The 25,422-nt window shown below is 35.4% G+C and overlaps 1 protein-coding gene across 3 annotated transcripts in view; it reads right to left on the bottom strand.

Moving 5' to 3' along the window:
• SPEN (spen family transcriptional repressor) overlaps positions 1-25,422 on the bottom strand; it is a 76,364-nt gene that overhangs the window by 34,741 nt on the left and 16,201 nt on the right. The window contains exons 2-3 of one of the 3 annotated variants that reach the window (XM_088790180.1): positions 17,431-17,751; positions 13,831-14,307 (exon numbers count right to left, since the gene is read on the bottom strand). In XM_088790180.1, coding sequence (XP_088646306.1) covers positions 13,831-14,307; positions 17,431-17,751 — 798 coding nt within the window. Of the gene's footprint in view, positions 1-13,830; positions 14,308-16,167; positions 17,752-25,422 lie in introns of all 3 variants that reach the window. The other 2 variants (XM_088790182.1, XM_088790181.1) reach the window with 2 other exon arrangements.

Here is a 25,422-nt window from a genome sequence, read left to right as displayed (position 1 = left end):
CTGAACCGCACCCTCCACAACTAAGATTGAAAGGACAACAACTTGATTTGGAAAGAGGGCCTGAAAGTGCACACTGTTCCCCAATAAAGTCCTGTTCCCCTTCCCCAATAAAATCTTAAAAAAAAAAAAAAAGTAATTCTGACATTTGCTACAACATGGATGAATTGTTAAAACATATGCTAAGTGAATAAGCCAGGCGCAAAAGAACCAGTACAGTACGATTTCATTTATGAGGTACCTAGAGTAGTCAAGTTCACAGAGACAGAAAGCAGAAGGGGCGATTAACAGGGACTTGGAGAGAGAAGAATGGGCAATTGTTTAATGGATATAGAGTTTCAGTCTGAGAAGATGAAAAAGTTCTGGATCTGGCTGGCAGTGATGGTTGCACAAGGTAAATGTACTTAATGCCACTGAATTGTACCCATAAAAATAGTTAAAATGGTAATTTTTATGTTATGTATATTTTGCCATAATTTTGTTGGCATTAAAAACACAATTAGGTGGTTTCAGAACATATTGTTCTAATAGAAAAAAATGGAAATAGGCTATGCTCTTGTTAATCTATTACTAAGAATCATGAGGCTTATTTTCTTTCTGGTAGGCTTTAAATGGCCCTAAAATTCCCTACTTAACTTTAAAAATTATAAGACGATGGGACTAGCAGAGAGATCTAGTCACAAAGTGCTGCTTACCATTTTATGTTCAGATTTTGGGGGGTAGATATGTGATCAGATTCTGCTAAGTGAAAAATTGTGGGTAAAGTGAAAAAATTACTTTTCTATATATTCTCACCGTGTCCAAAACAACCTTGGCCCAGAATACTTTTAGCTTAAATTCCAAAGAACCTTGGCCCACAGAGTCATTACATTCTTGGCAATCCCTTAAGAATGAAAACCTGCTACTCAACTAACTCAAACCAAAAAGCACCAAACACACATGCTCCCTGAAAGTAATAAGCAGATATAACATGTCTGCCTGAGAAACAAGAAATCCTTCTGTGTGGCAGCACAGCCTTCAGAACATCTACGGGATGCCTCACTCAAGGGACAAGCGGAAGAGAAATCTAAACTATCAATTATAACAGTGTGATTTTCTCATTGCCTTAACTGAACACAGTATGCAAAATCAGACATATTTCTTGTATGAATAACTACAATGTTTCAAAAGGCGTAAACCAAGAAGGCATACAGATCAAGTGAAAAATTATTTTATTTTGTTTTTAATTCCAAATAGTTACATACAACTGCTATAGCCTTTACCAAACCCACAAGTAAATTTGAACTTTGGGTTTTTCCTTTTTCCAATTTCACTTTCATGCTATAATTAATTGTATCTCCTTCCTATCCAGAATAAAAAAGAAGTTTGATATTTCTCACTTCTGAACTCTATTAAGGAAGTGCCAGACCCAAGGTTAGAAGGGCACCTAACTCCCTACCAGGAAGCCTAAAGCCATCTACTATTTAGTGAACTTATTTATTTATAAATGACGTGGAATTACTCACTAAGAAATTCCAGCCCAAGTCCTTCTGCTTATACAACTCCTCTGCTACAGTGGAAACAAACTCAAAGCTACAGTCCAAATGGCTCCAACCACCAGATGACAGAGCACATTTGGAAGGCTAGTCTGTGCCTCCCTCCACCATTGGAAATAACATTCAAAGAATCACAGAGTCCCCAGTTTTGGTTATGTAAATCATGTCTAGAAGCCAGGTGTCTATTAAATGTGTGTCTTACTCTAATTTCAACACCAGAATTCCACTACATGTTACTAGACATTTTTTTTTCCAGTAACCAGCTGGAAGAGAATACTGACATAAGCCATTAAAGGAGTTCCTCATTAGAATACACACATAAACCTCTACCAAAAGTATTAGCCATCACTTAAAAATTACCTTCAGATCAAGGGTTGTTTTTTTTTTAATAAAATAAAAATTAATCTGGTTGATTTAATTTTCTTCTTGGGGAGTAAACTAATTTATTTAGGGATTTAGAGATTAAAGTTTTTCAACAGCTAAGACATTCCTTTGGCCACCCTGGAAATCAGCATGCATTTCAGCTTAACCAATATCAAATTTGTTAAAGGTGGAATCTGGAAGTAGCTCAGTCTACACTTTAGGCTTAAGCGTCCCAAAAAGCCTTTTTTCCATTAATCCAACATTTCCAAGAGAACAGAAGGGTCTCGAGAATTAAAAAGAAAGAAAAAAACAATGGATTCTATTTAAATAAAATGGAAAGCACTAAGCGGATGCACAAATTACTTTGTGACACTGTATCTTGATAGAGCTTACTTCTAGAACAGTGCTGTCCAATAGAAATTTACCAGAAGCCAAAAATGTAATTTAAAATTTTAAGTAGCCACACTATAAAAAGTAAAAACATGTGAATTTTAGTGTTTTATTAAATGTAATATACTCAAAATATTTCAACATGCAGTCAACATAAAAATTTTTTTTTTGCTACATCTTCAAAATCCAATGTCTATTTTTTCTAAACAATTTTATTGAGATATAATTTCACACCATAAAACGGACTCGTTTAAAAATGTACAATTAAAAGTTTGCATCACCCTAGGATGAGACTTCACACCTATTAGCAGTCACTTGTGCCAATTCCTGTCCACCTCCACCTCTGGGCCACCAGTAACCTACTTTCTGTCTGTATAAATCTACCTATTCTGGACATTTCATATAAATAGAATTATATCATATGTGGTCTTTCGTACTGGCTACGTTCACTTAGCTTGTTTTTGAGGTTCATCCATGTTATAGCATGGATCAATACCAATGCACAGACAAGCTAATTTTCAAGTGCTCAATAGCCACATGGGGCTAGTGGATTCAGTATTGGGCAACCAACTTCTAGAACCAAAAAGCTCCCCAATAAATAAGCATTATCATCCTCTAAATAAGAGACCATGTTAATGCTTAAAGAGATGCCATTTATGAGAGGTTTGCTACATTTAAAAATAACGATTATAGTATATATAAAAACCATTAATGGGCCAGCCCGGTGGCTCAGGCGGTTAGTGCTCCATGCTCCTAACTCCAAAGGCTGCTGGTTTGATTCCCACATGGGCCAGTGGGCTCTCAACCACAAGGTTGCCAGTTCAATTCCTGGAGTCCCGCCAGGGATGGTGGGCCCCGCCCCCTGCAACTAGAAAATGGCAACAGGACCTGGAGCTGAGCTGCGCTCTCCACAACTAAGACTGAAATGACAACAACTTGAAGCTGAATGGCACCCTCCACAACTGAGATTGAAAGGACAACAACTTGACTTGGAAAAAAGGCCTGGAAGTACACAGTGTTCCCCAATAAAGTCCTGTTCCCCTTCCCCAATAAAATCTTTAAAAAAAAAACCATTAAGAAAAACTATTATCAGGGTGTTATCTTGATAGTCACATATATTTCTCATTATAATTACAGGTAGTTCCAACAAGTCAGCAAAATGATACCTACAAGCCACACATTTCCTCTTTAAAAGTACAGAATTACTAAAAAAAAAAAAAGTAGAATTTAGTTCCAGGGTACTTACCACTTTAAACTTTAAAACTATCTTTGTTGAAGATTTAAAAAAAAAACAAAAAAACAACAACAACCCACCATCCTTTGTTTGGGATTACACCCACAATTCACACAAGTTAAAAAAAAAATTTTTATGAAAGAAAACCAATAAAATGCACCTAAGCCATCAAAAATATTTTTTTTAATTTAACGGCATTAAGAAAATCTCAAATGGTTACTAATATTAACTAAGCCAAATTCTAAGCCAGCCCTATTTTATTAAGCTATAACGAGTGTTTTCCCACCTGATTCTAAGAATGTAATTTACTACCCTCATCTTAACATGTTTCTAATCTCTTCTACACCAAGAAAAGTTTTTAGAGTATGACTCTGAGATTCTTAGGAGAAACCAACTCTATTTTGCAAAGTTAATTTTAAAATATGTTTTCACTTACTATTTTGTCTATCTGGAAAGAAGTTCACTTATCACACAAAGTGAATTTGGAAAGATGCTCTATAGAGGTGACTTTATACAATTTCTAGCAGCAGTTAAACTCTGATAGCATATAATTTAATGAATGGCTAATAATTTAAGTAAATAAATTACCAGAGGGTGCTCTTTCTATTTCTCACAAGAGAAGCAATCACAAAACTCCCCTTTATTGATAAAGGCAATCACTTGGTTTGTACTCTAAGACACAAGTGTGTGTTTTTTTTAAAAAGTAAGGAGAAAGTGCCTGTGATGAAATTTTGGCTAATTCTGAGCTTTAGAAAATGCTAATGTTTAATTTATTTTAAAATGAGAATACCACATTATCCTTTGTTTCTTGTGCATGAATGATTCCTTGTTCAGGGCAAAGTGAAATTATACCACAGCTTCTGAGAATGACCATAGAAAGCCTCCAAGGAAGACAACCCAAAAAGGGTAAAAGAGAAGAACAAGATCACCAAAACTGCTGAGTAAACTTTTACCATAAGTAAAATAACTAACAGAGGTTTCAAACTCATTCCAAAAGTTTAAAACACAAGCAAGGCTATGGAAATTTCCATTTTCTATATAACACTGGCATCAGAAAGACAAAAATAAATGTACTCTTTTATTTGTGGCTTCAATATTTCTTAGTGACTTCTGGGTGTTCCCTGATCAGAAATTAGGCCTTGTTTAATCAGTTAACTCCCTTATTTCTCAAAGAGGCAAACTGAGAAAGAAGCTCTTATTCACAAAGTAACCATGACACTAAAAATTTGTAATTAAAATATAATATTGCCTTTTTTTAAGAGTTTGCTTCCAAGTCAAATACAATTTGGCATAGCATTTTTAATTTTAAAAGTTGTTACTTAGGACTTTAATTTGAATTACCTTTTAATTTTTAAAGCAACATTTTAAAAAGTTACATCAAGATTAAATTAAAACTCACAAGATACCAGGTCACAAGTTTACCCTAAGTCTATTTTCATTCCTTCCACCTATCAATCAAACCAAAATAAACCCCAGCACAATCCAAGTGGAAAGAATGAAAAAAGGTATAGGAGAGACAGGACTTCACTTCAAACAGACTAACTAATAAAGCTCCTGGGGAACTTTGGTAATTAATAAAATAAAATTTGGTAATTCTTTATCACCAAATGCAGACCATGTTTGTGACGTACCCAAGCAGTGGAATGGCAGAAGCTGTTTTTCAAGCCTTAGGTTCTAAAGGGCAGAAGACAAGTTCCAGTTAAAGCAAGGGAGTAACAACAGAAAGACGACTGAAAATAGCAGAGTTCACACCAGCTTCTAGTCCTCCCCTCCTTACTATGTCTGCACTGCCTCCTCCCCGGGAGCAAACCCCGTTTAGCGAGCAGCCACTTCTAGCTGCTCCTCCCTACAGCCTGCCCAGTCAGTGCACAAGCCTTCCTGGTCCCCTCACCCTGCCCCACCCCCTGGGCTGAGGGCCGGGCAGAAACTCTGGCAAAATAAGGAAGCCTCTGGGAGGTGGCAAGCAGCCAACTCAAACTGGATGATTCCAGATTAGGCTGGTTTGAGTCACAAACAAGCAGTTCCAAGCTTTCCCCACAATATTTAGACACACTGACTACCCAGGCAGCACACAACAAGCTCTCATTTGCTCTCAAAGCTAAGACTACCTAGTTGTCATTTCCCGAGCAGCAGAGGATCTTAAATGAAAGCAGGGTTCCTAATACAGAGCAAATTTGGGTTAGCTCAGCACTTGTTTCTAAAACTGACTGCCTATTCCACATAGAACCCTAATGCTGAGAACACCTACACCTTTAGAAAGCCTTATTGAAATGCTGTACTTGACAAAAAATGAAAACCAGAAAGGAACCTGATCTATTTATAGATCTCCATAAAGATGTTAAGCCCACCAGGGCAATCAGAAAGCAAGTACTTCCATTTTCCATATTTAAAACAAAAAAGGCTTGTCTGGCTAATATGACCCCAAAAGACAGAAGGTTGTATACAGCTTATTGCCCAATAATAAACTATACCACAGCCTAGAAAGGAATGTGTTACAAAAATGTGGGCTCAAGTGATCTCTGCAGTTTGCCTGCCACTGATGGAATGGAAAAAAATACCGTGTTTCTCCGAAAATAAGACCTAGCTGGATAATCAGCTCTAATACGTCCTTTAGAGCAAAAATTAATATAAGACCCAATCTTATTTTACTAGAAGATCTAATGTAATGTAATATATATATAATATAATAATATAGTATAACATAACATAATAATATATAATACCGGATCTTATATTAATTTTTGCTCCAAAGACACATTAGAGATGATTGTCCGACTAGGTCTTATTTTCGGGGAAACACGGTACTACTAATAAAATAAAATAAAAATATTATATAAACGGTATACACACACACACACACACACACACACACACACACACATATATACACGTACACACACACACGTGTATACAGAGGGTGCCAAAAAATGTATACACATTTTAAGATAAAATGTGTATACATTTTTTGGCACTCCCGGTATATACATATCGCCAAAGCACGTACTGCTAAACATTTATTCCATGTTGCTAAACAGCCCCAAAATTGCATTAAAGGAAGGAGCAAATGCTGCTTCTTTTGGAAAGTAATAGGTACTTAACAAGGCAGCTACTCAAAAGGAGATGACTTCATGTACATTTTAAATCTAACAGCTTTCTCCAGGATTGCAGCTACACCAATGTACCTGTTGTTCTTTTTCCACCAACCCTTCTTCCTCCAAGTAGGTAAAGAACTTTGATACCAATATTTCAAGGAGAGATAATAGTTAATCATATAGCTGATAAAACCACTAGTTGGCTTTTATTGAATTCCATCACAAATAAGAGTTGCAAATTTCAAGATAAAAACTTCATTTAATAGGTAGAAAGGTCCAGACCAATGAATACATTTTAGTCGTAACACTGATTTTCAGCAAGACATTCTCGCTTTTGAAATCTCAGATAATTTCAACTATCTAAAAAAGTAAAATGGGGCAGAAGGACAAAATAATAAAGCAGGCAAAGAATGATTGTGAAATACAGAAATAAATCAGCTATTTAAAGCAACATGGTATTTTACTTAGGTTTAAAATTAGAGTGCAAATATTTTCATTTTAAATGAAAATAGGGGGCAAAAAATAAAGAAATATCCTTTCTAAGAATATTTATCATCTTTGACTTTGGCTTCTTAAAAGGCTTAGATAAAACTTTATTGTTCCTCCTTGAAAGTCCTCTGCTCCCAAAACACAGACTTCACTTGTTAAACCCAAAATCAATAAACATCTAATCACTGATTTTCACATTTTAATTAGCATAATTTGTTTCAATGGTCTCTGGGCACAAGTACCTTCTCTTTACACACTCAAAAAACAACAAAAAATCAATTTAAGTCATTTATCTCAAACTGACAGGTATAAACAAAGGAGCAAAGAGGAGAAAGGCTGGTATTATGCAATAAAACCAACTTAATTAATTTCTACTCTCACTTCAATCCTATGCAGCTACAATACAAACAGAAGAGTCAGGGGAAAAAGAATCATCATTTCTAATCACCAAATACAATTTATTTCACTTATATCAACTTTTTCTAAGATTAAAAGGCATTATTTTTAGTGGTAGTGACTTTCTTCTGTGAATACAAACTATTTTGACCCTATAAAATATATCTGAGAATAAGAAAGCACACTGTGGGGCGGACAGGTGGCTCAGTTGGTTAGAGCGTAAGCTCTGGGCAACAGGTTCGATTCCCACATGGGCCAGTGAGCTGCGCCCTCCGCAACTAGAATGAAGTCAATGAGCCGCCAGTTGAGCTCCAGGGAGGTCAGATGGCTCAGCTGGTTGGAGCGTGTTTGGAGCCTGTGCTCTCAACCACAAGGTTGCCAGTTCGACTCCCACAAAGGATGGTGGAGGATGGTGGGCTGCGCCCCCTGCAACTAACAAACGGCAACTGGGGCTGAGCTGCCACCCTCCACAACTATGATTGAAAAGGACAATTTTCTTTGGATGAGTCCTGGGAAAAACATACTACTGTTTCCCAATAAAAAATACTGGAAATACACACTGTTCCCCAATAAAGTCTTATTCTCCTTCCCCATTAAAAAAATATTTATATTAAAAAAAAAAGCACAATGCAACAAAATTTTTATCTCCAAATGAACCCAGAAATTATCTGCCTATTCATTATTATAGATCACTTTTGATGATAAAAATTCAGGCAAATGTGTTTTTATGATTAAACATTTTAACAATCACCCCAAAAAATCACTAATTATTAATTCCTTTTACATTTTAAGAATTGCCTTTTACTTCACATATGTATTAAAATAAAACTGTTGCCATATCTGACAGTGTCCAGCACTTAATATACATCATAGCAAATTGTATAGACAGGTAATAAAATGAGCATTCCTTCCCTCAATCAGCATTCTAAATAAGTACACTTACACTTATTTTTACAAAATAAGAGAAATAAAAGGTTACTATCACTTTGATACATGCAATGCCACCATTCCCATCGGTTTCCCCCTCACCTTTTCAGTCTCATCCAATACCCTTTCACAAGGTTGCAAGATGACAGCAATTCTGAAAGATTTTCTACATTAACTTGAAAGGAAATTGTCTCATAACTAAAATAAATGAACTGCAAAACTTCCTCATCAAATCACAGACAAAAGGGCATTTGAATAAAATTCCCCCTCAGGAAACTATAATCTACAATGTCTGGATTGTTCACAAAATGATTTGCAGAATTGGCCTTTATAGAAAAAAAAAAATGATTATTAGAGTGGAAGCTTTCACGCTAACACTTTTTTAGTTAAAAGAACCACAATTCTTTTAAACTATATCTGTTGTAAAAATCCACAGTTTGTTCAAAATTGTAACTACTGTTTATAATTCAGGCAAAATAATCTTAAACTGTCTAACAGAAAAAATGAGTGGGGTTGTGGACAACTTTTGATATAATTTACTCAAAACATATAATTTAAAAGAAATACACAAGTTCTACAAATAATACCAGCAATAAGAAATATTTTTCATTTCTCTTTCAACAAAAAGTAAATTATCCTAATGCAAAGCTAATACACTGGACAAGAGCACGCATGCATGCCCTATCATAATAGAGTCAGAGTGAAAAGTCTGCTCCAAGTTCCACATGCTTCATGGTTACTTGCTTTAAACAAACATCACAAAGGCTCTTTCACATGTCAGCTTTCCTGCCCTGGAATTGTTTTTGGGTGTGTCCCTCTCTTCTCCTTACTGTCCCCCAGCTTCTTCCTTGTATCTTCCAACTTATACGACAATTCAAAAGATATTCTAATAATGTAACAATTATACAAAGAAAAGTTCAGAAAATTGCATCAATACATTATTTAAATCAACTTATTCCAATTTTTTAAATCTAAGAAAGGTTGCTCTAAAATTCTGATTTCTTCAAACAGTTAACTACGCACAATTTAAGACCACATGGCTTACTGAAAGCCACAAAGACAAGAGATAATGAAATGTCACCCACTATAGTTATTTTCATGTAGTAATCTTTGCTTACGGTACTCGTTTTAAGGGTTTCCATCTAAATGCCTATTTCTGTGATTAGAAACAGTAAAAGTCTGTAGTTATTTGACATATTCTTCTTTAGACAAACCAACACGTGCAGAGGAACAAATAGGAAAATGCTGACAAGAAGCCCAAAAATATTTTAAGGGGGCAGAATATGGGGCTGCCTTTGGTAAAGCTAGAAAGACGCACCTAGCCATCGACACCTAATTTAATTACATGGTAACTTAATTAGACATATGTAGGTCTTGTTTTGGATTAGCCATAGTCAATGGTTAATCCAAACTAGTTCTATTCTTGAGGCACCATACAACCTGCTATCTTATTCCATAAATTTGGTGTGCAAAAATAGCCCTATTTGTTAACTAAATAAATGGATGGCTGAATGTACTCTAAAGTTAACTTTCACCGAAACAGAGATTTGGAGAAGTAGCCTATTGACGGGAGGAGATGGAACAAGAAACAGTTTTGGATTATCCAAATCTCAACTCCCTTCCATTACCCTTTCATCCATTCCCTCCGTGCCACTGCCTCACGTCATTCAGTAAACCTTTATAGTGTGTAGAATCAAGAGCTAACTGCAATTACAAAGGTGCCAGAAACCCTTTGCAGCAATCTGGTGAAATCCATGGACCATTTTCAGAATGCTTCTAAATGTACAATGTAAAATAAATAAGAATAAAAAGGAAATCCATTACATTGACACAATTATTAAAATGTTTAAATATCTGTGATACAATAATACATGTCTTTACTGATATTAAATAACACCTAACATTAAGTTTAATAACTATTTCCCAGTAATAATGAATATAAGCCCAATTTTGAGATATGCGCAACAATAAATTACCTGTGGATTTACACCGGTAACAAAGTACCTCATACTGTTAATATTACGGTTTTGTGTTGCCTACTTTCGTAATAGGAGACAATGCTTAATTTCTGTTACAGGTTAGGGGAAAAGATGTAATTTTTTCCCTCCATCCAAGTTCAGGGACCCTGAGAAAGCCCAGTCATCTCTGGCTGTGATCAAAGTAAAAAGCTGGAAAACAAAGCTCAGTCAAAATCACTTTAAGATATCAGGAAAGTTTGTGAACTAATTTAACTTCCACAAATCCTTCGATTTCTTTGGCCTGAATTAAAGAAAATTCTTACAACATGATAAGGGGGGGGAAAAATCCAGTAATAGGAAACTACAGAAATAAGGTACATTCACAATCTTCAGTCAAGGGCTTTTAAAATAAATGCTTTTGTGAAGTTTACGTAAATTTTCCTGTTGAAAGTATAAGTGACTCCCTAAATGACCATGAGAAAGAAAGACATACAGCAGCACAGAGATGCATATAGGAAAATTTATACCATTAAGCTCCGGTTCTTACCAGTTAAATACTGTGAACAGTTTTGCAGAAACAGTAGGTGTGACATTTATAAGGACTTCACAACTAGACTGCCATTAATTCCATGTTTACTCATTTGAAATGCACTGCTAGGATTTTATTCACCAAAATTGTAACAATTATGGGGGATGGAGGGTGAATAATTTCCCAATCAGTCATGCAGACAGAATAGGAACCTGTTTCTATAGACAAAACCAAGCTATATTTTGTCTACTATGAGGCATTAATTTTTAAACATTTTTTAAAGGACTTGTAATGTCAGTTTCACAATCATTTACTTTAAAGATTACAAACTTATTTCTTCCAAAAGGATATTGAACATTCTGAATCTACATAATACCTCAAAATATTATACTTTGAAGTCAACATAATTATAGAGGAAAAGAGGAAATCTGATAAAAGGGAGGCTGAACCCAGGGATAATGGATATGCTCTGAACACCAAAGGATTTTATTTCTGTGCACTTGCTTCAATCGCAGTATAACGACCAAATCTTTTAGCTATTCACATCAGTGTTGCTTTATCCTTCGTGTTAACTAAGAATTATATCTCAGTGTTTGTTGTATCTCAGAACTGTTTGTTGAACATGTACTCTGAGGAAGGCAATATACTAGGCTCTGCAGTGTGCACAGACCTGTCCTGTTGTTACAGAACAGTACTGAAAGACCTATCATTAAAATTCATTGTTTTTCATAAAACAAAATCTGATTCTTAATACAATATCTCTCCACTCTCACAGTCCAAATCTTCCTTCTCTGAGTTACTGAAATAGCCTCCTAACCAGAATCTTTGTCTTTCCTATTCTAAGTCACCAGATGCCTCTTCTAAAGCACAGATCTCAACAAGCTATCTCCCATCTCAAAATCCTTCAACAGCTCATCTCTGCATAAAGAAAACCCAAAATTAGTGTGGTTAAGTCATTCTAAATTATCTGTTCTCAAAACATAATTCCACCCACTTTTATCTCTTCAAGTTGTTCCTTCTGCCCACCATGTTCCCCGTCTAGCCTAAAACTCATCTCTTCTTGCTCAAGTCCTATGTCTCCTTCATAGCCCCTAAGTATGAATCAGGGAGCTGACAGAAGAGGAAATATCCTCTACGACTGCAATTTCGTCCCCCATGTAGATTTTCTAAGCTCATCTGCCTTTACCTTTGTGGCAGTTACCTTTCTGACTATAAATACTCAGAGGCACACAACTGTTTTTTTGATTATGTAAACAGGGAACATCAAATTCATTAGATCACCTCTGAGTTCAAGCTTTTGAGCCTACGAAGCTAAGAGCCAGATCCCAAACCACTGTAACTCGCACCATGTACGCTGAAGGCCTCCGTATCATGTTTCTTCTCTAACTTCAACACCTCCACAGTTGGTTGGCTTTTCAGTAAGTTTTGATCCAAGGGAATGCAGCAGCATCCCTTTAATGAGGTAGGTTTGGGGAAAATGACTAAAACTTGAGTATCTTAAATAATTCTATGTAGAAGGTGGGACATGACAGGATTTTACAGGCAGTTTACAGAGTTCAAATGAATCTTGTCAATCATTTTATCTCAACAATATACCAAATGAAGCCAAGAAAAGTTAAGGATTCCCATCCATGTCACAGAGCTGCAAAGCGAGGTCCAGAACCTAACTCTCCTGATTTCCTAAATGAAGTGCTGTTTCATTATAATATGCTACATCTTCCAAAATATTTGAATTATATCTAGATAGATGTATAAGATGTTTCAGTTTATTATTTCAAATTAGAAAATTTAGGAGGCCTAAAAGAACCACTCATCAATTACATGATCATTTACTTTTCTTAAATTAATTCTAAGCAAGCAATACCAAAAAAAGAATAATAAATAATTAACCTGGGCATTTTAATCAGGTCAAAGAATTTGTATCCTGCAAATTTAAAATATACACCACCTAAAGTTAAAACTAGGATATCTAGGATTAGCAGGTTGAATAACAACTGGAAATGGAAATGCTCCAAGACTATCAACATTTGAAGTAGGAATAATAATAGCTAGCAATTATTTAAGGCAGTTTTTATTTAACATATGTGGTTATCAAGCTAATCACTTTATGTTCATTTTTTTCATTTTGATTTTCACAATAACTTTATAATGCAAAGTTCTTATAACAGATGAGAAAACTGAGGCGCAGAGAGCTTAAATAACTTGTCCAAGATTACAAAAGTAGCAAACTATATTGTCTACCTAGATCTGTGACTTCAAAATCCACACACCTAACTTCTAAGCTGTTTCCTGACAAGATTACCTTTATTATTTTTCAATTTTAGAATAAAACTCCTTTGTAAAACAATTCCCAACTAATGAAATTAGCTTACTCAGCCTTAGTAAACAATAAAGTTACAACCTACATTTAAAGAAAGCTTTTCTACTTGAGTTTATAAATTGGCTACCACATTGATGTTTAAATGTATTCATAAATTGATTTAGTCATTTATAATAAATGTTTCAAAAATATATTTTACCAATACATCTTTAACCAGTTTTTACGAATTTTCAACCAGAATTAGAAATGTTAGTACTATACAGCTGAGAAATTTAAAAATTTAAAGAAATACCACATTTTCAGTGGCACAAGATCTGCTTTATAGATAACAGTTACCACTTTTCTTCCTTTGACAATTTTAATATTGAGCATCTGGACGATGAAATAGTATCTGCAAATCATCACTTAGCTTTGGATACTTGACAGATGGTTAATTCAATGGCCACACACTATTCAAAGTTTCTTCACTCATCATATACATAATCCAAGATTACTCTTTTGAAAATACTACTATGCTAAGAATCATTAGCATTGATCATCAAGAATTAGTGACAATTTATTCAACAGCTCGTCTGTTAAAACAAAAGGCTGTTAACCTACCTGTCACTGCTGGTACTACTGCTGCTGCTGATTGAATCACTACTGGAGGATCTACTCCTAGAGCCGCTGCCGCTAGGGGACCTTGTGGGTCTAGACGCTTGGCTAGCCAGCCTCTGAGGAGACTGATTTCTAGACTGGGATGAATGTGGTGACCGACTCCTGCTGTGCTGGTAATTCCGCTCTGGCCTTCTGCCTCGTACCTCCCGGGTAATATCATCCCTGTAGATATCCCTGTGTACCACACTGGGCAGTGTAAACTGCTCCCGAGCCCTAGGTTCGTATCGGGGGTCATGTGCATCAAAACGGTTTGGACTTCGACTCCGAGAAGTATAATAGAGCCCAAGTTGTAAAGTCCGCTCGCGAGGATCTCTATAGTAATCCTGATCGTAATGTCTTGTCCGATCAAATCCTCCCGTCCCCCGTTCATGGTGTCCATAGGCACTATGTTCATAAGCACGCTCCCTGTTATCTGAAGCCCTGCATTTAGGAGGGGGGAAAAATATTTAATCAATCAGAAAGGGGCAAGCAAAACTAAAAGCAAGTCATGCAAACATTCACTTCAGCATTGTCTTTGTCTTTGCAACTGGTCATTTTATAAACAGTATTAACCAACTTAATAAGCAAATACTAACAAGCTTAATATTTTACTTGACTCCAAAACTTATTTTCACAGCTGAGCAATTATTGTTTTAACTGTATATTGGGCTTTCATGACTAGTATTCTGCAAGTCAGTTAGTAGCTCTTTTGAATAGGGATTTTCTGGCTCATATACAAAAATATACATATGTCATCTCCTCTTCATTTCAAGTTTAATGGAACAAGAAGAGACCGTCATTTGAATATCAAAGTGTGCTATACTGTCATCTCATTAAAATATATACCAAACTTTTATTTACTTTGCAAATTTATTTAGGCCAAATGTCCATGACACATTTTAACACAGACATGAAAGCCCTATTGTGATGCACGTCCCAGCTGTAACGGCATTTTCAAAGAAGTCCAGAAAAAAATGTTAAGTGTAACTTTTTCTCATTAACTTTTGACTTCTTGGGTAATTATAAAAACTACTAGATTATATAAATTGCTGTGCCCAAACAATCACATTTAATAATAAAAATGGAATCTTAATAAGAAAAACAAACAAAAACACTTAGGATATCAAATATTCGGTTGCCACATACTATTCTATGGTAAATTTAATTAAAGAATAAAGGTTATTTAATCTCCTTGTGCTATCAAATTCCACGAAATTTTTAAAACACCTATTCAATGATTCAATTTATTAATGTATTACTTAATAGTTATAGGAAATATGTTATCTTAGGCTTTGGCTATACTCAAGTTGCCTGTGATGAAATTAGGCAACTTTGGGAACTGTTAAGATTCTCTAAGGTTGCTAGAGCAATGGTTTAACTTAAAAATTTTTCCATAGGACACAAATATTTGTAAACCTAGAAGTATAAAAACTTTTGCATGTACAATTACACACATGCAACTATGTGTCAGTATTTAAAAACAAGTCTAATCTTATAAAGAAATCTTAAATTTTCTACTTTTGTAGGAAACCAGAACTCACTTCCTGAGTCCCTAAAAGACCATTTCACTTGAATTTCAACTTTAAGGTTGAGTTTCTTCTCAACCTTATCTTTGGATCTATCTTCTATCAAAAGAGATTAAAGAATCATGAAAGATACAAAAGAATTATAATCTCTCCAATGAAGAATATCTGGCAAAAATCTTACAATTAATATTATGTTCCTAATACATGTCTAGATTCCAAATCTCTCCACTAATCTTCATTTTTCACCCACCATCTCATTTAGTAGCAACCATACTTTCCCAGGCTGTTTTTGCTTTTCGTAGCTATTATGAAAAGCAACTGGCATGGCAAAAAAAATTCAATGATAGTATCTTTCCTATTTAAATGTATTAAATGACTTTCTTTTTTATTCACTGCATTTCTGGAATTTGAACAGATCTTTCAATGTCTAACAAACAAGAGAGCTTCCTTTGATATTTAAGAGAAAATTTCATAAATAATTCAATCAGCACCCTATCAAATGTTAATCAGTAAAAGCTGTTATTAATGATATAACAGAAGCAAAAGGCAACAGTTCTAGAAGAATTACTGCTACAGCTGATATTTTATAAATTTGCAAAGTTTTTATCCATTAGGAAGATACAGAAGGCAGGCACAAGAGCTAGCAGAGCTGAATCTAATAGCTATTCTTTGATTCATCTATTAGTACTAAATACTTCTAGAGTTAGTGGGAAAAAGAGAGAGTTTGACTTGGGTTAGGAGAGGGGCTAATATACACAGGTCAGGACATACCAACCTTTTCCAAGTGTGGAAACACGACCTATAATCCCAATTAAATCTAGGGAGAGAATTGTGAACATAACTTCCCCAATTTTGGCCCCTCGTATGGGGGTAATCCACCTTCTTAATGGGCAAGGGTGTCAAATGATATTTAGATGAACCACAAGGAAAAAAAAAATCTTAGTGACCAGATAAAATAATTCCACTGGAAGCAAGTAGTCCCAGACAAACTGTAACTCTCAAACCCCCAGACTTCTTTCTTGAGTTAGTAGACAATTATAAATTGATCCACATTCATAAAAATTTCCAGCCCTAAGTATGAATCAGGCAGCTGACAGAAAAGGAAAAATCCTCTACGATTCCACCAAATGAGGACGGCATAGTTGCTCGCCAATAGTTCACCTTTGTAGTTATCCAGCTCATTCAATTTTGAATGCTGTATCCACAACTGATCACCACCAGATGTTCAAAGCTAAAGTACTTTTAATTGGACAGCAACTTGCTTAAGAAAGAAGACAGTAATCCTCTTCCCCTGGGCTAATGGAATCTCGACTGCATGGCATCCCATACATTCCAGCAATTAGAAAAGAATGGCTATATTCCAGGATTTAGGAACGTCCATCATCTCAAATTTCCCCCATTCCATCAAGGAGTATAATTCCAACATGAAAATTGTGTAGATCCAAAATGGAAAAATCAAACATTGCCTTCAGTCTTCTTCATCCAAGTACACATTTCCAGGTTAAGGTATTGTTTGTAGAATCCAAGTGGTTGAATCATTACGGTCTGTTAGGTGTTTCTGTGACAATCCAATTCATTTGTACACTTTATGTAGTGAAAACTGAGAAGCAGATATTAACTTCTAAAAGAATCTGTAGGCTCTAATATTCCAGGAATATTCCATATAGTACAACCACAAAATCTGTAGCCAAATAGCTCCATCAGGTATAAGGGATATATCCAAGGAAAGCCTTAACATTATCCAAGAGAAGAAATAATTAATTCTAGAAGACAGGTAACTCCAAAAATGATGCTGCCATATAAAATCTTCCACCACTTTATATCTCAGGAGTAGATATCCAACCAGCTGCAGGAAATATCCTCTATGATTCCATAAGACACCAGCCACTGGGATAGAAATCACTTCCGTTTCCAACCCAAAATAGGAAACATTGAGAATGCCCAAAACTTTAAATCCATCTGGGGCCCCTAAATATGAGTTTCTGTTTCTCACCATATCAAATACAAAATACCTGCCTACAGAAACCTTGGAACTTACCCATCAAGTCTCCGCTCATAACGTCCTTCTCGTGCATGAAGTGATGGTGGGGGGCCATAAGCAGGCCCTCCACCACCTCCTCTGAACCCAGAAACCTCTCTACTACGAGATGTTATGGAAACTGTATCATCCAATCCCCGAGCAGCACTCGGAATGGTGCCTGGTTCATTATAATCCGTGCGTAGGTCTCTATCTCCCATTTTGTTGACTGAGTTGTGAGCTTTCTGTGCACTTTTGATGTCCACAAAATCCACAAAAGCAGCCACTCCTCCTTCAGATCCCCTCTTAGGGAGAATTTTGACACTCTCCACGCGGCCATATCTGGAAAAAATAAAGTCAACATTATTTTTGCACAGAAATAATTTTACAAAAATAGTTTTTGAAATTTTGTTTTTTTTAGGTCATTTACATTATATATGACTATGTATGTACGGGGGAGGGGTTGCAAAATGACATTAAAAATGTCTTTTACACTCCCACCATTTTTGTTTCTTGGGGCAAATATTTATAAATGTTTTAACCACATTATTTTATTTCTCTCATTTCCTTGTTTTCCTTTTCTTTTCTTTTTTTTAAGTGTGTTTTCCCAGGACCCATCAGCTCCAAGTCAAGCAGTTGTTTCAATCTAGTTGTGGAGGGTGCAGCTCACAGTGGCCCACGGGGGGATCAAACTGGCGACTCTGGTGTTATGACATCACGCTTTAACCAACAGAGCTAACCGGCCGCCTCACTTTTTTTTTTTTTTAAAGTGTCTCATTTCTTAAATGCAACATTTACTAAACTACCTTTTACCTTTCTAGAACACTTAGCTGAAACAAATCTCTCAGAACTTTTCAGGAATTTTTATATTCTAAAAAAAGACACTGAATTTAAGATTAACCAAAGTAACTTAGAAATCTTAAAAGATTTTTATGAAAGTAAAAACTATAACTAAAGCAGCTATTTTACAGATTTCATTTTAATTCATTAAGTGAAAATGATCCTACTGAAAGAAATGTGATATCAAATACTCCTTACTTGAAGGCAAAATAAAACCAAATATTTTGTGTGTCATTTTGCAACTGACAATCTAATTCCTTTAATGTAATATTTTGCTATTTAATTTTCTTTTCCAGGGGGTTAAAAGAAAGCTTTTAAGATGTATAATTTAGGTATAATTAAAACTGTTTTTCATATAAATTAATAAATCTAAGAAAGTTTTTGATAAACTATTGTTCTCATTTTTAGTCCAAAAAACAATGTTTATTCCAAGAAAAATGTTAGGGCACCTTTTATATTTTGAAGCATGTGTGATGTAAGAAATATAATTATTTGGAATAAAAAAAATTCATGAAAATTCTACAAATTTCATTAGGAGTTAATTATATTTTATGCACTTGCAATTTGGCCTTTTAGAAAAACAGGCACAGCACTTTTAAATATAGCACTCCTATTTGCTGACAATCCAAGATCATAATTTACACTTCCCCTGAAGAAGCCGACAACATTACCAGAAAACAGAACTTTTCTTTTTATATACTCTAGTACAGTTTAAGTTATTACCTCTCACAGGAAAACACAAACATAAAATCCAGTTTCAAAAGGCAACTAAACTAGAAGTAACAAAATTTTTTGGTGTCAATGAACTGATAAAAGGATCTAATTTGAAAGAAAAAAAAAAAAGAAACTAAAATAGTTCTTCCCAAACATTAAAAAATACCTTCCAACATATATGACAAAGGACATGTATCTACATACAAGCAATCTTACAACTCACCTATATTTTTTTAACAGGCAAAACACTTCACTAAAGAAGATATACTAAATAAATAAATAAATAAATAAATAAATAAATAAATAAATAGGAAGATATACAGATGGCAGATAAAGCACAGGAAAAGATGCTCAAAATCATTAGTCATCAGGGAAATGCAAATCAAAACCAAGATGACATGCCACTTCACACCCACTATGATGGCTACTATTTAAAGAAAAGAAAGGAAAGAACAAATGTTGGCAAGGATGTGGAGAAATTTGAAACCTCATGCATAGCTGGTGGACTGTAAAAAACGGTACAGCCGCTGTGGGAAAATTTGGCATTTTCTCAAAAAATCAAGCACAGATTTACCATATGACCCAGCAATTCCACCCGTACGCATATACACAAAAGAACTGAAAACTGAGGCTCAAATAGATTATGTGTAACACCAATGTTCACTGCAGGATTATTTTAAATTGTCAAAAGACAACAACCCAAGTGCCCATCAATAGATGAACAGATAAAATGTGGTATATGCATACAATGGAACATATTAAGACATAGAAAGAAATGAAGTTTAGATACATGCTACAATATGGATAAACCTTGAAAACATCATATTAAATTTTAAAAAGCCAGGCACAAAAGGACAGTTTATGATTCCACTTATAAGAATTATCTAGAACAGGCAATTCAGAGACAGAAAGTAGAATGGGTTACCAGGGACTGGGGTAAAGGAGAAATGGGGAGTTATTGGTTAATGGGTACAGAGTTTCTATACAGGATGAAATACATTCTAGAAACAGATAGTGGTGATGGTTATATAGCATTGTAAATGTGCTTAATACCACTGAGTTATACACTTAAAAGTGGTTAAACTAATAAATTTTATATTATGTACATTTTACCACACACACAAAGTTTATCACTAAGTCCAAGTTTGCATAGGTTTTCAAGAAGAAAAAAGAGGGAAGCAGTAGCCAAATTCCCATCAAAAAAAGTCAGTTAGACAAAGAATAATACAGGGCAAACGAATGTTTAAGTTAAATCCTAAATAACAGAGCTAAATGCAATACTGAAAGAGGGACCAGATACTCAATGCATAGATGATGCATGTAGAACAAAGTCAAGTCAGCTCCTTCCTCAAAAGGGTAGGCTCACTGTCCCTATCATTTTTATATAAGGAGAATACACTTTGGAAACAAAACACAAATTTATCTCCAAACTTAACAAGGGAAAACTTGATCAGGTTATTACAAAACTATATTACACTTCTATACTGAGAAGACTGGAAACTCCCAAATTAAATTTAAAAAGTTGCTTAATTCTTCGTATCTATGAAAACTCAGCTGGTAAATGTGATGTCCTGATTTTGTCTACTCTTTCCAAAATGATACATTTCCTACAGTAGTCAAGAATTCAAGTTATTGCACCCCAATAAACTTCAATTTAAAAAAAAAAAACAAATTTTTTTTATAAAATGTTAACATGTAAGGAATTTATTAGTTATTTAAAAAAATTAACAATAAACACTTTTAAAGCCTCTAAAAAAAGAATTCAAGATAAAACAGTTATCTGACTTTTCCTAATTAAAAAAAAAAAAAGCAAAAATAATCAAACCACAATTAGGTATTTCCTTTTTTAACAACCTCAAGCTTTTGCTACAGGTTTCCAGAGACTCTACAGAATAGTCTCCAGTAATGTGTACAAAATAATCAGTTTCTAAAAATCACATAATCGCTGGTTATGGTAATAAGTTAACTCATTTATAATTTTGAAAAATTAAGAAAACCTAAATTTAAAAAGTATGATAGCATAAAGCTAAGAAATTGCGCTTGATTGCTACAACTTTGCAGTATAACAACCTAATAGGTCTATCTTCAAAAATACAATAAAATAAAAATACTAAATTGGCTTGTTTGACAAAAAATCTTCACCACCGAAAAATATTAAATTGAGGGGCGTCCGGATGACCTAGTTGGTTAGATCGCAAGCTTTTACCAACAGGGTTGCCAGTTTGATTCCCACATGGGCCAGTGAGCTGCGCCCTCCCCAACTAGACTGAAGACAAAGAGCTGCCGCTGAGCTGCTGGAGAGGCGGCTGAATGGCTCAGTTGGTTAGAGTAAGCTCTCAACAAGGTTGCCGGTTCAATTCCCGCATAGGATGGTGGGCTGTGCCCCCTGCAACTAAGATTGAAAACGGCAACTGGACTTGGAGCTGAGCTGCACCCTCCACAATTAGATTGAAGGACAACAACTTGGAGCTGATAAGCCCTGGAAAAACACAGTTCCCCAATATTTCCCAATAAAAAAAAATTTAAAAAAAAAACACCCAATTGATCAACATACACTGTATTCCTCTAAATTTTTAAGAGATCATTTAAAGATTACCCAAAATAATGCCAGGGTTGCTACAATGTTTGATCTCTTTTCAACATCTGACAATTTAGGTCATAATCACTGACTGTCCTTAGCAGTTCCTTTAAGAATGTAATGTCAATGTGTTAATGGCCTCAGATTTTACATTTAAAAGCAATGTGATATAGTGGAAGAAAAGAGACTATTATTTTTATAGACTCAAATATTAACTATATGGTTTTCAACAGGCACTATTCTAGGCACTTGACTCACATTAGGAAGCAAAAAAAAAAAGACCCCTAGGATTTTATTTGTAATTTTCAATTTTCTGACAGGTGAAAAGAAGATTCCTCCTAGTGTAAACTGGAAACTGATTCCCTAATTTCCAAAACACCACCAATTATTCAAAGCTAAAGACCATTAGTATGCTAAAACCCAGTGTATTCTCCTAATACCCCTTTCTTTCCAGAAGGCACTGCATTCAACTACTATTGGCTGGGTTATCAATAAGAATGCAATAATTAATTTTAATCCTACCTTCCGCAACTAACCCTAATAAGCGATAGCAAACAATAGCCACATATTTCTTTGTCACACAAGTCCTCGTAGTACAGAAAACAGTTTTCCCCAAGTCATTCTTGAAACATGACAATAGGTCCACCATTCTACAACGATGAGATAATACATTAAAATTCTCATCTAATCCTCCTTTGCCCAATTAACTCCTAGAGTTAAAAGATCACATCTAAGTGATTACTAACATTACTGCTCTATTTCCAGGTGAAGAGATCTCTTCTAAAGTTTCAATGTTGTCCTTCTATTCCAGGTAGAGTTACAGGATTCTAAATAGCCTCTTAGAAGAGGCTATTTGCAATTAACCTAGACACCCACTCATCTAAAACCCAATATATCACTTTTCAAAGATTATATATTTTATCAAACTACCAATGGCTTTGTGTATTGCCCACTTTTCCACCCTTCCATCTCATTATGGCCAAGCTGTTCCTAATAAAAAAGCAAAACTTATTGATCAATAAGTATGGACAGACAGAAAGCAAAGAGTAAATGAACATGCCATAGGGGTAAAAAGACCTAAGAGATGAATACTGCAGCTTGGTTGGGGAGTGACTGCTAATGGGTACGGGGTTCATTCTGAAGTGATGAAAATGTTCTGAAATTAGTGGTGATGGTTGTACAACTGTGAATATTACTAAAAACAGCTGCATTGTACACTTTAAAAGGATGAGTTTTGGGCTGGCCCGGTGGCTCAGGTGGTTGGAGCACCATGCTCCTAAAGCCGAGGTCGCTTCGCACCTGGGCCAGAGAGCTGCACCTTCTACAGCTAAGAATGTGAACAACAGTTCTCCCTAGAGCTGGGCTGTTGTGAGCAGCTGGAGGTTGGTGTAAGCTGCCGTGAGCTGCCTTGGGCTGTTGTGTGCTGCCAGGAGAGGCCGATGGCGAGTGTGAGTGGCCGGCAGCTGAGCGGCCAACCGACGACTGGTGACCGACTGCCGGGGGGGGGGGGGGGGGGGTGTGCAAGGCTCATAACACCAGCATGGGTCCAGGATCTGTGTCCTACACAACTAGACTGAGAAACAACGGCTTGAACCAGCATGGGGGGCGGGGCAGAAGAAGGGGGGAGAAAGGGTGAGTTTTATGCCATGTGAATTATATCTCGATAAAATTCATTTTTTAAAAAGGATATAAAATAGTAAAGAAATAAATGTTTGTGTTTGCTTTTTATATTATAAAGATTCAAAATCACTCCTCTTTCAAACTCAGACAGTTGAGTCATAAATATCCATTACAACCACCAAACTATCTGGAAAAATGCAGTAATATCAACACATATTACCCTTTCATGGCAAAATATTTTTATGAAGGAATTACTAATTTATAAATCACCCCACTTGATCTTATATTTAGACCAAAAGACTGGTTTCCCGTCTGTGTCAGACCTTTATTTTATTCCCTAAACCAATGACTGGAAATAAAGTGTGCTAAAAGGCAGAATCATATGCTTAGATTGCAAAACTCCTGCAATTTGGACATAAACAAATAAGATGGCAATACTTATCGTATATCACGTTTCATTACAACACTTAAAATACCAAAAATTGATATAAACCTAGAGAAAATAGAAAGAAATTATGTATCTGATAAGGAACTCTTACAACTCAACAATGAAAAAGATAATGCAATTTTAAAATGAGCAAAGGATATGAACACACATGTCTCCAAAGAATATATACAAATGGCCAAGAAGCATACAAAATTTGCTCAACAACATTAGCCTTTAGGGAAATACAAACCAAAATCACAATGAGATACAACTTCACACCCACAAGGATGGCTAAAATAAAAAAGATAATAACAAGTGATAATTAGGATAAGAAGAAATCTAAACCTAAAAACAGTGCTGAGACTGTAAAATGGTGCAACCACTTTGGAAACCAGTTTAGCAGTTCCTCAAAATGCTAAACTTCAAACTACCCATAGAGGGGCCTACCCAGTGGTTCAGGCGGTTGGAGCTCCGTGCTCTAACTCCAAAGGCTGCCAGTTCGATTCCCACATGGGCCAGTGAGCTCTCAACCACAAGGTTGCCGGTTCAACTCCTGTAAGGGATGGTGGGCAGCGCCCCCTGCAACTAGCAATGGCAACCTGACCTGGAACTGAGCTGCGCCCTCCACAACTAAGACTGAAAGGACAACAACTTGAAGCTGAACAACTTGTAAAAAGTCCTGGAAAAATACACACTGTTCCCCAACAAAGTCCCGTTCCCCTTCCCCAATAAAATCTTAAAAAAAGAAAAAAGAAAAAAACTACCACAGACCCTAGCAAATCTACTCCTAGGTTTTTTTACCCAAGAAAACTGAAAACGCATGTTCACATAAAAACAGGTACAGAAATGCTCATAGTAGCATTATTCATAATAGTCAAAAACTGGAAACATAAATGTCCAACAACTGATGAACGGATTAAACAAATGTGGTGTGTCCATATAATGGAACGTTGTTCAGCAAAAAGGAAGTTCTAATACGTGCTGCAACATGGATGAATGTTGAAAACATTATGCTAAGTGGAAGAAGCCAGTCACATGTTGTATGATTCCATTTGTATAAAAGTTCCAAAACAGGCAAATTCACAGAAACAGAAAGTAGATTACAGGTTGACAGGGACTAGGGAGAAGGGAGAATGGGGAGTGACTGCTAATGGGTACGGGGTTCATTCTGGAGTGATGAAAATGTTCTGAAATTAGTGGTGATGGTTGCACAACTCTGTGAATATTACTGAAAACCGCTGAATTGTATACTTAAAAGGATGCGTTTTATGTCATGTGAATTATATCTCGGTAAAATTTATTTTTAAAAAAGGACATAAAATAGTACTTGTCATTGTCCTTGAATACAGAAGATTTTATATCTCCATTAGTCACAAGAGGCTACATTATCTCAATATAAATCAACTATATGCCACGTTTCCTGTAACTGGCACACTTAGAAGACATTTTCTATTTCAAGCATGCCTGACTGGGAAGATAACTAAGCCATTAATGATGAAAGCCAAAACCTGCTCTCTTCATTTCATGTGATACAGAATTCTTTCAGGAAATCTATTGTGAAATAAATTTATGTATAAAATAGATTTATAAACTATTCTTAAATAATATGTTCCTCTTTTAATCATTCTATCTTTTGAGTAAGTACAAATAATTATTAAAATTGCAAAAAACAGACTCAGAATTCCTAAAACCAGCAAAAGGCAGTCAACCGCAGAGCCGACTCTCATTTTATTTTATTTTTTTTCATTTTACTTTATTTTAAGATTTTATTGGGAAAGGGGAACAGGACTTTATTGGGGAACAGTGTGTACTTCCGGGACTTTTCCAGTCAAGT

Source organism: Rhinolophus sinicus, chromosome 14 (assembly GCF_057876585.1).
Source record: "Rhinolophus sinicus isolate RSI-liver-muscle chromosome 14, RSI-T2T, whole genome shotgun sequence".
Lineage (NCBI taxonomy): Eukaryota > Metazoa > Chordata > Mammalia > Chiroptera > Rhinolophidae > Rhinolophus > Rhinolophus sinicus.
The sequence above is the reverse complement of the archived record's forward strand: the minus strand, read 5'-3'. Positions and strand labels throughout refer to the sequence as shown.